General features: G+C 45.7%; 1 protein-coding gene across 4 annotated transcripts; it reads right to left on the bottom strand.

Moving 5' to 3' along the window:
* Positions 1-858: 858 nt before the first annotated feature.
* On the bottom strand, positions 859-5469 carry IL15RA (interleukin 15 receptor, alpha). 4 transcript variants are annotated; one of them, XM_015286682.4, is made up of 8 exons: positions 5291-5469; positions 3470-3661; positions 3298-3363; positions 2616-2768; positions 2392-2421; positions 2069-2126; positions 1654-1964; positions 859-1156 (listed from the first exon to the last, which is right to left on the bottom strand). In XM_015286682.4, exons 1-7 carry the CDS (start codon positions 5355-5357, stop codon positions 1859-1861), a joined length of 672 nt encoding a protein of 223 aa, XP_015142168.2. In that variant the 5' UTR covers positions 5358-5469; the 3' UTR covers positions 859-1156; positions 1654-1858. The 4 variants fall into 4 exon arrangements, with proteins under 4 accessions (XP_015142168.2, XP_015142229.2, XP_025008886.2 ...); XM_015286743.4 differs by lacking the exon at positions 2392-2421; XM_025153118.3 differs by having other exon boundaries at positions 859-1964; positions 2069-2421.
* Between the last annotated feature and the right edge of the window lie 9623 nt (positions 5470-15092).

Below are 15092 nucleotides of genomic sequence, written 5' to 3'. Positions count from 1 at the left end.
CCCACATCATGCACAAATCAAAACTGAAACTGACTTAGGTAGAGAAGTGATCTTGGCCATCAGCCTGGAGCCGTGAGCAATATTCATTGGAGGAAACTCCCACATCCTGTTGACTTCCACTGGCAGCTATTTTGTTGGTTCTCCTTTTGCTTTCAAAGCAGTGTCTCCAGAAAGACTTTCTGTTTATCAAAAATACAGATAACTTCACTCAAAGCTTGGAAGTTTGAATACAACTGCAAAGCTCTTGCAGACACCATGAACCTCCAGCATTCCCTTCCATCTCTTGTCCAACCATCCCATGGCACCTTGGGGTTAGGAAACCTTGGTTTATCATGTGTCTTCACAGCAAAATGCTGTGTTTTCCAGCTCAGACAGTCCAGAGCAGTGGAAGAAACACAAGGACAAGAGAAGTGAGGAAGGGACACATTGGGTTGGCTTTCCAGCTGGGTGGTAAAGCCCCTTTTGCCTTGCACCTGAGCCAGATGGTTGATGATGAAGGTCACCTTGCCTTCACCCTTTGCCTCTAGAGGATGGTGATGCTCATTTAGAGTTTGCAGTGGATTTGCTGGAGCTGCAGTTCTGTATTCAACCATGAGCCACCCATCCTTGTTGTCCAAAGCCAATTTCTACCCATGCAGATTTTTGGCATCCACAATACCCATCAGTGAGGAGCTGCAATCATGGAATGTCTCCCTTCCTCTGGTTCAGTCCTACCTGGAAGACCACCGGCAAGCCCTGGCTGCTACAGGGATGCATTTCACTCCAGTCCAGCTGCTGTCTATCCCAGCATTCCCACTGTCCTCCCCATCATTGTGGCTGGCAAGACACCCACCTAAAGAATCAGCCACTCTGCACGTATTTTTACATTATAATATATACCCTTTATATATAAAACATCAGTGCAAAACCATCTGTTCTGTAGCAAGGGGGTGGGGGAGAAATGAGTGGATAACAACAGATATTGTTGCCATGTCCTTGTCTTCAGGCTTTGGTAGTGTTAGTAGCAAAATGCTCCCGTGTGCAGTCCCCTGCGAGCAGCTGGCATTGGTGCCGAAATTGCCACCCAAAGATCCCTGAGTGTGGACGAGGCGATGACCTCTGAACTGGTGATGGAGCTGGAACCCTTTGCTGTGGCTGTTGGTTCATGAGTGAATGGCTGGAAGAGAGCAGGAAGGGAATCAAGGTACAGTGGAGGGATAATCACCTGAGTCTCTATTTATTGACCCTAAGCAGTGCTGCTTTCTGTGTTTGGGGGGCAATTTGGGGTTAAAGCACCTCTAAGGATGGGACTAGTGTCCAGCAGGCCTTGTTCCTAACCAGGGAATGGTTTTACTTGGGCAGCCTGACTTCAACCCCAGCACCCAAACTCTGTCTTCTGTCCCACAAATGTTCTTTACTGAGGCAAGCAGCCTGGACCATGTTGACTATGGCCACCCAGTCTGCATGAGGATGGGCACTATCTATGGGCTCAGGCCACCCATGGGTGCCTTAGCAATGGCCTTGCTCTGTCCCTTGCATCCCATACTGCTAACTTTTCCAGCCCTGCTTTGTGCTTGGGTACTGATCCCTAATTTTGGCTCCCGTTTAGGATTTCCATTGAATTCACGCCAACTTGAGTTGCTCATTGAGCCATACAATAGGATAACCACTCACCTCTTGGCACCAGAGTGATCTCATCCACTTGTTCAGGCTGAGAAGAGCAGCTACATGTCCCTGGAGCGAAGATGCTCCATGCAATGGGCAGCTGGGGACGTGGGGACATGCCCCATGCCACTGCCACTTGGGGAAGCACCAAGCTTCGAGCATCCTCCTGGCTGGCGGGGCTGGTAGGTACACCAACGTGCTCTGTGCTGGGTGCTCAGCCCGTGGGGATGTCACCAGGTGGCAACATCTCATCGTTCTCTGCTGCGGTGGTGGGAGCCACCATTGGGATGGCCGTCACTGCCACCACATAGTTCTGGCGCCTACAGATGGGAGAAGAGTGTGAACCGTGCCCAGAGGGTCTTTCCCAGCTTTCAGGAAAGCAGCGGGTCTTGTGGATGAGCCACATGGTGCTCAACAAACTTACGTTTTCATCCTCCAGTAGCAGAATCCCGCAACACTGACAACAAACAGGATTGAGATCCCTAAGGGAGAAACAAAGTGGATGATGAGCGTCTTCCAATGGATGGCCAAGGGAACAGCTCCAGAGTCAAAACTACACTGCACACAACTTCTGTAGTGCATTTTCAAGGTATCTTCTCTGCCAAGGGAAGGCATTGGGGTGCTGCATGCTGCCCCTCTTGGAAACTTTGCCCTCAAACAATGGCATAAACCTCGCACAGCCCTGGTTTTTTAGGGTTACAAAGAAACAAAGCAGCTCACTCTTACCATCAACGCAGCAATGCTTACCGATGGAAGAGGCCAAGGTCTGGGTGGAAACTGCCAAATAAATAAATAAATAAATAAATAAATAAATAAATAGTAGAGATTTTAGCTGCAGAGCTGTGGAAGCCTGGGAAATGGGGAGAAATATCTGGGAGAATCTTATTTAAAAGGTTGGTGAGAAGGGAAAAAATGTATTGAAAAAGAGAAAGAGCCCTTGTCTATGGAAACGCAGTGGGTTATCTCCTCACCTGCAACGTGGTCCATGGGGATGGTGGGCAGTGGAGTTGTCCCCAGGGCTGTCCCCTCTGCCGGTGTAGGCATCTCTGGTGGTTTGGGCATTGCTGGTGGCACAGATGTCTCTGGTGATGGCACAGGCACTGTTGCTGAAGGGGTGTTGGTTCCTGCAGGTGGAAATGGTGTAAAACCTTTTAATTTAGGGCAGCACACTCTGGTCACTATGCAGCGTTTTAATTTGGACGTGGCAAGGGTGATACATCCCAACCACTTTGAAATGGGATAGTTTCCTACAGTTGAGGAGAGGATGGATGTGGCAGTTAGGGACATGGATTAGTGGGCATCGTGGGGTTGGGTTGGTGGTTGGACTTAATGATGTTGGAGGTCTTTTCTAACCTTAATGACACTGTTTCTATTTAGGGGCATGGCTTGGTGGGCATGGTGATGATGGGTTGATGGTTGGTCTGGATGATCTTAGAGGTGTTTTCCAATCTTAATGATTCTATGGTTCTATTTAGGGACATGGCTTAGTGGGCACGGTGATGGGTTGGTGGTTGGACCTGATCTTAGTGTATTTTCCAACCTTAATGATTCTACAGCTCTATGAATCTCTGATTCTATTCAATCCTGCAATTGAACTATCTTGCTTCCCACACAACGATGGTTGAGTTTTTGCCACATTCACCTCTTCCTCACCTCTTTGGCTTGTCGTCACGGTCGGGAGCTCAGGGCTTGGGGTTTGCGGAGGTAGAGCCGGGTCCCCTTTGAGTAAACACAACAAAGATACCATCAACAGTAGCAATACCACCCTAAGTCATCCTTCACCCCATCCCCATTGCATCCCAACCCTGGAGACACGACCACTTACGGATGCACTGCAGCTCAGTGTGTGTCCAGACAGGCTTGTCACTGATGAGGATGCACTGGATGAGGGTGGAGGTGCCAGCTTTGCGCTTGTAGCCCAGCTTGCAGGTGTAACGCAGGATGGTGTTGACCAGCGCTGTGTCGCCCGCGTTGATGATCGCATTGGCCACGTCCTTGGGGCGGCCGCATTGCACTGCTACAAAGGGGGGAAAGAGAAGAGGGAGATGACAACAGGAATGTCAGAGCTGCCTGGATTCTGAGCGGTCCTACGTGGAACCAGGATTTGGACTCAGTGGTCCTCGTGGGTCCCTACAACCAGTAGGGTCCCTACAACCTATGATCCTGTGGTTCTATGATGTGTGAGTTCTCGAGGACCAGGAGTTGAGGCTGCAGTTATGGCCATCCCATGGACAGGAGAATGACAGGGACTGGAGCATGCTGGCAATGGGGACAGGAACATGGTGGCAATGGGGACGGAAGCTCAATAGGGATAAAACTGTGATGGCAATGAGGAGAGGAACATGATGGCAACTGGGACAGGGATGGATGCGTGGTGGGGGCTGGAGCCACTTCTGGGGATTCCCACCAGCTCCTAGATACCCTCCAACCCATCAACATGCAACATCCCACTGACAGCAGCACTGCAACAATATGACATGGGCTGGTGATGGTGTCAAGGAGTGGACATTGAGCCAGGAGATGGGAGAAACCAAAGGGTATGGCCGGCTGCTGCCACATGAGTATCCCACGCCCTTCCCAACAGCAGGAAATTCCAGAACACATGAGATAAAACCACAATTAGACAATGGAGAATCCCCTCGTGAGGGATGCATGGCCAGAATTAGCCCCTGATGATGCTTTCTGCCCCAAATCATGATCGTGATTGAATCACCACTTCTGGAAATGTCATTTTCAAGGCAGGGCAGGAGCACAGTGCTTTCAGGGAATGCTCTTCTGTGCTTGATTTGCTGCTGAGGCCATTTTACAGCACTACAGAACACTCTCGTTTCCCATCATATTGCAGATTTGGCAGCAAAAAGGAGTGTAAAAGCTATCCCAGAAATTTTTGGTGGGCATCCAGCTTTATTTCCTGCACTTCCACAAACATTTTCCAAGCTTCAATGAAAGATCTGGGGAGGTCTGTACAGGAAACACACAGCGTAAAATCCCATTGAGATGCCTCTCCTGGGGATCCATATGAGGAAATCCCATTGAGATGCATCTCCTGAGGGTCCTTATGGGTCCGTCATGTGGGTCCATGGTGCAACATCCAGATCCTATGGGTCCTTATGGGTTCACGGTGCAGCATCCAGATCCTATGGGTCCTTATGAGTTCATTATGCAGCACTCTGATCCTATGGGTCCTTTTGGGTTCGTGGTACAGCACTCAAATCCTGTGGGTCCTTATGGATTCGTGGTGCAGCATGCAGATCATATGGGTCCTTACGGGTTTGTGTGGTGCAGCACTTGGATCCTATGGGTCTTTATGGGTCTGTGGTGCAGCACTGGGATCCTAAAATCAACCGCAGCTTCCACGGATGCTGCTGGGGGAGTGTTGCAGGCACGCACTGGGGGACAACTGAGGTGCACTCTGGACACCACGAGGGGATCCTGAGCATGCATGGGTGCTGCGTGGGCACCACGAGGGGAACCTGGAGCACCTATGTGAAGCACAGCCACGCAGAGAGCCCTGTGACCCACCCCAGCGCGCATTGTGGGTCCCCACTCCAATACCCACGAGGAAACCGCAGACACCCGCGGGAGCACGAATGGGACGCGGACACTCCCAGTGGCAAGCCGGGAGCTCCGGCACCGCTCTGCTTACCGCTGTCGGAGGCGCTATAGGGCAGAAATAGGGCGAGAGCAGCGCAGAGCAGCAGCAGTCGATCCATGGGCGGTGGTCCCGGGCCGGGCGGGGGGGCTCAGCGCTCCCCGAGGGGTTCCACGCCGCCGCCCGTCCGCGATCCGCCGCCGCCGCCGGCCATGACCTCGCTCCTTCTTCCCTCTTTCGCTTTCGGTTTCAGCACGGGGTGATCGGTGGGGACACGTCGTCCAATAGGGAATGGGGAAGGATGGGGCTGGGGGAGGAGGGAAAGGAGAAGGAGGGTGGTGGGGATTTGGGGGATGTGAAGGGGATGCAGGACCCGAAAGAGGTGCGGTAACCAAAGGGAGATGAAGTACCCAAAGAGGATCCCAAAGGGGAGAGGATGTAAAACTCGGGTAATGCGATATCCGAAGGGGGAATGCAATACCCAAAGTGGAGATGCTGTATCCAAAGTGGGGTGAATGCCAAACTCAAGGGATGCAGTACCCAAAGTGAGGATGTGACACCCAGTGAGGGGATGTGGTACCCAAAAGGGGGATGCGGTACTCGAGGGGGGATGCAGTACCCAGAGTGGTGAAAGATACAGTACCCAAAGGGGGATGCAATACTGGACAGAGATGCATTACTCCCAGAGGATGCAATAGTGTGTTATGTGAGGAGGGTGTGATATCCCAAGTGGGGATACAACAGAAAAAGTGAGAGAAGGGGTGTTATTCTGATGGGAAAGTCATTATGAAGTGTCATCAGGAATGTCATTGGGAAGAGGGAAGAGTTTCACATTCACTTGGGACAAAAGATAACATGAAGACTTCTAGCACAAAAGGCGAAAGTCTTGCCTAAATCCGAAGTCTAGACCAGACAAGATGGGTTCAGGTGTGATGAGGTATCAGGAGATGCATTACCTCAGAGGAAATGTAATACTGGGGTGGATGGGATACCCAAGGAGGGGAAGATGTGGTACTCAGGATGGAATGTGGTACTTGGGGTGGAATGCAGTACTGAGGGTGGGATGCAGAACTTGGAGTAGGATGCAGTATCACTGTGATACAGTATCTGGAGGGGATGCAGTTCCTAGTAGGGAACGATGAAGTCTTTAGTCTGGGGACAGGCTGCCCAATGGAAACGTGGTACTGTGGGGCAGTGCAGTCACCCCCCCCCCCAGGTGCCCCTGGTTGGATCCAGTGTCAAAAGCCTCTTGTACTCTGGTTGGGTAACTCTTATACCAGACTCTCAACAAAAACTCTCTTTCATTGGGTTGCGTTGGGCTGGATTGTGTTGGGGTTGGGTTGGGTGGAAGGCCTCACGGATGCAGATGTCAGAGGCCTTCAGTGCTGGAGCTGGACTTTGCTGGTGCCAAACTGGAAATGAAGCCATGATCCAAGGCCCTGAAAGAAGTCTGCATGAGAAATCCGCCGCAAACAACCTCATGGCTCCATGCTTTGTGTGCCTCCAAGTCCTTTCCTATTGACCACAACTCATTCTGTCCTGATGGGTGAATATTGGTGAATACCTTTACTACAGCCAAGGGGGAAGGCTATGCGAAGGATAACTTTTAAATCTCCAACCAGAAATCCTTCATAGGAGGCAAGTAAATTATTGACATTTGATGAACTCTATGGTAGAATAGTATTGTGTTACCAACCAGTTGGTCAATCATTAAATCCTTCCAAGTGTATTTCACAAAGAGCAACATACAAGACTGGATATCTTGAGAATAGGTTGTATGTCCCCAAGGTCTGCTACCAGAAATATTCAGGGTCCTGCAGATCAAAACACGCTAATTAAGTGAGATCTTGGATTCCTGAAGCTCCATATTTAAAGGCACTCCACTGTAGACTGAACACAGTCTTTAATCTGTGATCTCTGGACAGGTGAGGACTTCTCATGAGTGTTACAAAGAACAATCAGTGGGTTAGAGTTCACCAGCAATAAACAGTTGAGGGCAACGATGCCAGGATTTGGTATGGGAGATCCCTGGGGTTTGAGAAGTTTCCACTCTTCCTCTGAAAGCACTCATTCAAAAAAAAAAAAAACCCTCAAAACCACCATGTTTTCATAACTGATCCTGAAGGGATTTTTTGGTAATCCTTATAAAATAAACCATGTAGCTACCAAAATTTTATTGGGTAATGTAAACAACATATGAGGGTTTGTATTAAAAAAGCTGGCAAAATGTGTTGCTTGGGGATGCCTTATTTCCCACGGGAGGCTTTTCTACAAAAATCAGAGCTATCAGAGGCCACAATTTTGGGCATCAACCCATTAAACCCTACCATAAGGAAGCTCTTTGTGTGCTGAACTCAGTGCATGGCATCAAAGGGTCCTTCTCATTTTGGCCTATCCACCAAGACAATAATGTGACCCTAGAGCATCCCTAGCCATGGGATATGGAGATAACCTGGGGCTGAGCTCGAATTTTGTGTTTTCAAAGGGCTTCACCACCCCTAAAAACATAAGGGCTGCCTTTTGTAGCATCTGAAAAACAACTTTTGGGCTTTCTTGCCTTTGGGGAAGATTGGATATAAATAGTTGATGAGCTTTTGCCTCATCCAATGGCTCTATTGAATTCTGCAGCTGGTGTTTATTTGTCTCTCCTTGGATAGAGTAAGATTGTACTGTTGACTACGACTCTTAAGCTCAAGATTTTCAAGTAAGAAAAGCTGGATTCAGACCAGGACTTGTGATGTATCCATGATTCTATGTCTTTGGAGACATGCTGCTTGTTCCATGATGCCAAGCAGCAATATTTTGTTTGGGTAAAAATATTCCACTGGGTATATTTCCCAGCTAAAATCAACTCAAATTGTTGTTTACGAAGGGAGAATAAATCTGCTTTTGCTGTTTTTAGAGTGTTCATCCAGGAATTATTTCATTTCTTGAAAATTCTGACCTGTGTGTTCCTGCGCTCTCTCCCAGTGCAGTGACACCTGGAAAAAAAATCACAATAAGCCACTTCAAATTATTTAAATTGTTTCCTTATCAAGGGATTAATTAGAATGCTTACAATTTTGCCAAATGGCAGTGGAAGTACTACTGAGCCTCTCTAATGTAAGAAGGTGCTGATTTTCTGATGCCATTATGACAATTTGTCACGCTGTAGTTACACCCAATTGAGGCTGCAAATGTTTAATGCAGGTGTGGGGTTTGGAGGGGCAGAAGTCAGAGTCACTCACATCTGTGAGATGGTGCTCAGTGGGGTTGACCTGACAGTCCTTCCAGCCAGGTGTGTATAAATGCAAAATACCTTATCCTATGGGTGCTACAGGAGAGCTGAAAAGCTAAATTTTATGATGAAGGAGGAGAAGAGGGGAAGGAGTGTGTTGGTGTTGGTGGGTGGTGGTGATGATGATGATGAAGAAGAAGAAGAAAAGAAGGAGGAAGATGGTAGTGGTGGTGATGATGATGAAGAAAAGGAGGAGGAGAAGAAGGGGGGTGGTAGTAATGATGATGAAGACGGTGAAGAAGAAAAGGGGGACGGTGATGGTGGTGAAGATGAAGATGATGAATATGAAGGAGGGGAAGAGGAGAAGGAAGGTGGTGGTTGTTGTGGTGATGATGATGATGATGATGAAGGAGGGGAAGAGGAGGAGGAAAATGGTAGCGATAGTGATGATAAAGGAGGAGAGAGAGGAAGAGGAGGAGGACTGTGGTGGTGAGGAGGAGGAGGAAGAGGAAGATGGCAATGTGGGGGAGGAAGAGGAGCAGAAATAGCAAAAGAAAAATGGAGCTGATGAGGAGCTGAACGATGGTGATGGTGGTGACAGAGATGAGGAGGAAGAGAAGACTGGTAGAATCATAGAAGCACGTTGAGGAGGAGGAGAAAGAAGAAGCCAACAATGATGACAACACAATGATTAGCATTAGAGGAAAGACCATTTTCTGCCAGGAGCTAAAATACACTGCATGAAATCCACATTCATTGGTTACAGGATTTATGCAATTATATTGATGCATCTTAAAAACGTGATATTTCTGTGTGAATGTTGGCAGAATTCATATAAAAGGGCGTCATTGCCCAGAGGAATACCCCAACAGAGCCAAGCAGAAGGGTGTGAGCCTGTTACGTTGCAGGAAAGCATCCTACCTTTCCCAAAGCTGCTCCTGAGCTGGATAAGAGGAATTGCTCCGTGTTGGAGTTCAGCATGACTTTACCAACAAGGAATCCTTCAGGAGATGAGGAAGACCTGGGGCTGCATGGCTCAGCGGGGATCTCCGCTGGGATTTTTGTGAAATTCACCTTTGTTTTCATTTAGATTAGGAAAGTACCAATGAGACCACACATAATACTTCTATTTCAGAGTCACTTTGGGTTTTATTCTCTGGGATTCCTGGAATTATCTGTTTCTAAGGTTATTAGTGATGTGTCGCAACCTCTTCTCAAAGAAAACACAGACTGTTGTCACAAGGCTTGAGTTTGTGCCACCGTATCACCATCCCGGGAGGAATTAATGATTTACAATGGAACAGCCAAACACAATCCCGCTGACAAGTCTGAGAGGTCACAAGGGGTTGGACGGGATGATCTTATTGGTCTTTCCATCTTTAATGACTCTATGATGGAGGATAGGGCCATAAAACTTCATCTGGAGGCTTGCACAAGCTCCTATTGCCCTCTGTAAGCTGTCAAAGGAAAGAGTTTGTTACCAAGTCAGAGCCTGTGGAACACTCCAAGTTTGATATTTAGAGATGGTTACTCAACTACCTATTTTTAGTGCTCACTCTTTAATCCAACTATTACATTTCATTACTAGCTTTATATTTAGCCTTTCTGCATCATGCCATCCAGGACAGGATTAGGCAAATGTCAGTGCTCCTCAAAACTAGTGAGCAGTCACAACCTCATGGGTTGTATTCTGCATATAATAGTTTCAATGATATATATGTATTGTTATGTGAGATTATGCAGAACTATAGGTAAAAAGGCATTTAATATGAAGACAGATTGCAACGATCATGTCTTTTTGAGTACTTGTAACTGAGGAATGCTGTCCCAAGATTTAGCTGAGAAGATGAACTTAAGACACCCTCTTACTCCACAGGAACAAAGTATTTGGAGTACGGACTTTGTCTTGAGACAGCAAAATCGTATTAATTAATTAAGTTCAGAGTTGAAGTTTAGGGTTTCAGAAAACAAATGACAAGAATTCCTGAAAATAGCAGAAAAATCCCAGACTGGACTCATTTTTTTGTGAGTCTATGTCTGGAGGTGTGGCACTTAAGGACATGGTTTAGTGGGGATGGACATGGTTTAGTGGGATGGGTTGGGGATGGACTTGGTGACCACAGTGGTCTTTTCCAACCTTAACGATTCTCTGATTCAATCATTTCTTTTGGGATTAATTCCATTCACAACACCGAACACTTCAACATTCCTTCTTTGGATTTAGGCATACCCAGCAAAAATTGCCTTATGGAGTATCCCAAGTTGGAGTATCCCAACTTCCTTTACAGCTCATTCACAAAGAAAAAGCAGAAAGCTGAAGTGGCCCCAAAGAACAAAGATTCCTTCTTGTTCTGCATATTTATGCTGCTCAAAAGTATTACTGTGATACATTTGGTCCATGCAGCCACCACTTGAATTTTCCCCAACAGAAGATAGTACACAGCCATATGAAAATAAGCGCAGTTCAAGGGGTCTGTATAAATTTGTCATATGTAAGCAACAATTCAAACTTTCTGCTGAAGGAATGCATCTTGTTCTTCATTTGCCTTTGCTGGGTTGCGTGCAAAAGTAGAATCAAAAATATTCTAAGTGTAATCTCTCTGCATTCATTATGTGACTGAAAAGCAAAATGTGATGGCAGTACCCATCATCATATTATCCAGATGATGCAGACTCAAGGGAAAGGAGAGGTTAGCAACTCTGAATTCTCAGACAGAAGGAAAAACTGAGAAAATAATCCAGACAGGCAGATATGTAACCAAAAAATCAGGTCATCGTATTTCTTGTGGATCATAGACTCATAGAATGGCTTGGGTTGGAAAGGACCTCATCCCAAGAATCAGTAGCAACACAGCACTTGAAAGTTGATCCATGGCATTTCCTGGAATATCCAGACAGATAAACACGTACATGATATAGCTCCAACAGCCCTAGCTGAAGGCTAACAGCTCAAGCTGGTCCTTTTCAAACAGATTCACAGATGTTCTCCCTCCAGCTGGTTAATTGGGTCATTTGATTACGAAATTAAGCTGTGTGGTTCTGCTGTGTGATTAGGACAGCTGTAGTGCATTATGGTTAGCCCTTGTGGCTGCATCCCACTTGACTCCACATGTCACTATGACACTGTGTTGGAAGGAACACCTCTCATGGAAAAGTCCAGAAACTGTTTTTTTTCCCTCTGTTTCTGCTTGTTCTTTAGAGCAGCACTCTAAAAAACAGGAAGCCACGAACAATGAGAAAAGTGGTTTCGATGTAAGAGCGTATAGGAAGGTCATGAAAGTGTTGGAAGTGGACCGCAGCACACTAAAGGATAGGAAGTCTGTTCTTGGGAGGCTGAGATGGTACAGCGGTCAAAGGAGAGCAGTGGAAAGGACTAAAAGAGAGTTTAGTCATGGGGTTGGGAAGATTTCATAGAGTCATAGAATGGTTGAGTTGGAAGGGACCTCAAAGATCATAGAACAATAGAATGGTTGGTTTGGAAAGGTCCTTAAAGATCATAGAACTATAGAATGGTTGGGTTGGAAAGGTTCTCGAAGATAATTTAGTTTCAACCCTCATGCTATGGGCAGGGTTGCCAATGAATACAAGAAGAGGAATGATGATGGCTATGGAGAGAGGAATGCAGAAGAAAAATCTGAACACAGAAGTGGTAAAGTTGGGTGGAAATTCATTTCTTTTCATGTCAGAGAAGCTGTTGTTTGGCGGTGATGGCAAAAGAAAGGGGAGAAGGTTGGAAGTAGCGCTGAAAATGGAGCAGTGCACAGCTATGAGGTTAATAATTGCTGAATCACAGCCTTGGGAGAATGAAAATAAATGAATGGACAGTTTTGATTGGAACATTTCCTGAATGTGAATTTCTTTAAAATATGGGCTGACAAATGGGAGTGTTCTTCGTGTGCTGTAGATGCATGTCATTCAATATCAGGTCTGTCACAATGATTACAACCATTTATTTGTCACGCATACATCAATTGCCTCATGAAACTATATTCTCCTTTCCATTATAAGTGAAGCCCAGACAAGATGCCTTATTGTAAGGCACCCAATGTTCAGGAAGATTAATTCTGCCCTGCAATCAGCAGCCATCCACACACCTCACCTGCACGTGCCATATATCTAAAACAATGGCACATTATTAATAACGCTCCATATTTGCCCATGTTAATTAATGCTGTAGGCAGAAGCCCCAGCACTGGAGACGTGACAGGTAACATAGGGATGTTGGTTGCCCTGTGGTTACTGCATGGCTCTGGGCATGCCCTCTGTAGTGGTAGTGGTAGTGGAACAGAAAAGGAATGGAATAGGCATGGAATGGAAATAGCAATAAAATAGGAATAGGAATAGAATAGGGATGGGAATAAAATAGGGATGGAATAGGGATGGAGTGGGATAGGAATGGAATAGGATTGGAGTAGGAGTGGAATAGTATAGGAATGGAATAGGATTGGAATAGGAATATTATAGGAATGTAACAGGAATGGAATAGAATAGAATGGGGATAGGAATGGAATGGAATGGAATGGAATGGAATGGAATGGAATGGAATGGAATGCAATGCAATGCAATGCAATGCAATGCAATGCAATGCAATAGAATGGGAATAGGAATGGGAATAGGAATGGAATGGAACGGGAATGGAATGGAATGGAATGGAAATGGGAATATTGAATGGAATGCAATAGGCATGGAATAGAGTGGGAATGGGAATGAATAGGAACAGAATGGAATAGGAATGGAATGGGAGTGAAATAGGAATGGCAATAGAAATAGGAATAGAAATGGAATGGAATAGGAATGGAATAGAATGGGAATTGGAATGGAATAGGAATGGAATAGGAATGGGGGTAGAAATGGAATGGAATAGAATAGAACAGAATAGGAATAGGAGTAGAGTAGTTCAGGTAGAAAGGATCTACAAAGATCATTGAGTTCAACTGCCTGACCGCTTCAGCGCTGATCAAAAGCTAAAGCATATCACTGAGGTCATTAGCCAAATGTCTTTCGAACACTGATGGGCATGAGGCATCAATCACCTCATTAGAAGGCTGTTCGAGTGTTTGATCACTCTCACGGTAAAGAAATCTCCTCACTTTGGGCCAGATGGCCATGCATCCCAAATGCAGGTTCCTTCCTTCTGAACTGCTCTTCATCCACTCGTCTCCATCTGTACCCATGTCTGGCATTGCTCTATCCCAGCCACAGCACCTGGCATTGAACTTCATGCTGTTGATGATTGCTCAACGTGATGCCTATAGCTTGGCTGCAAGAACTGTGGACAACATATCAGTTCCTCCCCACTGACACGTAGCCACACTTCTTTCCCATATCCAGGGGAGGGGAAAAAAAACCCTTGGGGCGGATTATCTTTCTCATGAAAAGTTGTACCTTCCTTTGAACTTGTGCCAGGCTGGAAAACAGCTGCAACACAGAATAAAAGGAGTTTAGTGAAACGCCAGCCCTGCATTTCTCATCCTGATCAAATATCTGAAGACGCATGTTGTTTAGTGAGGTTTTATAAACTTCTCAACCGCCTAAGGGGGCTCAGATGATAAGAGCTGACAGGTTTTTGAATGTAGCAGGCACCTTCTTCCATCTGGCAAACTGAATGTAAACAGTGCTGAGGTTTCTGATGGAAGAAATTTTCTGAATCACTTTGGTGGTCACAGAAATCAGAGTTTGAGGCTCTTCACCACGCTGTTTATTTTATAGCAGTAGCAATAATTCTTAGTACTTAATAAACACAGTTAAATTGTCTCGATTGGAGATGTCGAGGATGGCCTGAAAAGCAGAAGATAAAGCATGGGAAAGAAAAAGCAGATAATTAAGTCTGTGGTAATGCTGACCATTCTTTAGATTGTTTTCTTTTCGTGCATTTTGCAATTCAAGGGGAAAAATAAAAATAAAAATTAACTCATCCATCACTCCCATCTACTCTTCTATTAAAAACAATCAGATTTGAACTTCTTATCCGGGCATTCTTCAGGAAAAAAGTAGTACTGTCAGAAGCTGGCCCTACTGCCAATGGGGTAATTGAGTTGGACATGTCAGAAATGGCCACGCCACTCTTTGTTTCTTGCCTAAAACTTCCTAACCTTCTGGCTCAGAGCTGGTTACACCTCAGCAACTCTAAAAGAAACTATGGTTAAGTATAAATATCAGTGCCTTGCTGTAAGCAAGAACCTTGAGAATGTCGTTTTTGTGAAAAATCCCATGTGAAGGTAAACAGGCAGCACTATAAGCAGAAGTCAAGAAACTGTGATGAAATAAAGAACTTCTTTGTGAACTATGTTGGTAAAATGTGAAGAAAAGTTGGTTGTGCAATTCAGTTGGCTATTACTAGCCAAGTGGAGAGAACATGGAAAAAACACAAGCAGGTTTAAAAACAAACAAACAAAATTGAAACAAGCAAGCAAATGGGTTAATTCCAATCCTATTACATTCCAATCCTATTCCATTTCTATTCATATTCCATTCCTATTCATATTCCATTTCTATTTGTATTTCATTCCTATTTGTATTCCATTCCTATTCGTACTCCATTCTTATTCCATTCCTATTCGTACTCCATTCTTATTCCATTCCTATTCCATTGCCTAAGGAATGATGTCAAAATATCCTAGAGCCTTTACCTCCTTCATG

The sequence above is a fragment of the Gallus gallus genome, chromosome 1 (assembly GCF_016699485.2).
Source record: "Gallus gallus isolate bGalGal1 chromosome 1, bGalGal1.mat.broiler.GRCg7b, whole genome shotgun sequence".
NCBI classification, from domain to species: domain Eukaryota; kingdom Metazoa; phylum Chordata; class Aves; order Galliformes; family Phasianidae; genus Gallus; species Gallus gallus.
The sequence above is the reverse complement of the archived record's forward strand: the minus strand, read 5'-3'. Positions and strand labels throughout refer to the sequence as shown.

What these genes read in the sequence shown, in the direction of transcription:
- IL15RA (XM_025153116.3), bottom strand. Translation starts at nt 5,357, where the DNA reads ATGGATCGACTGCTGCTGCTCTGCGCTGCTCTCGCCCTATTTCTGCCC. An exon ending in CTATAGCGCCTCCGACAGCG is followed by an intron (nt 3,662 to 5,290) that starts GTAAGCAGAGCG and finishes CCCCCTTTGTAG; the next exon opens with CAGTGCAATGCGGCCGCCCC. An exon ending in CCCCATGGACCACGTTGCAG is followed by an intron (nt 2,422 to 2,615) that starts GTGAGGAGATAA and finishes TTTATTTGGCAG; the next exon opens with TTTCCACCCAGACCTTGGCC.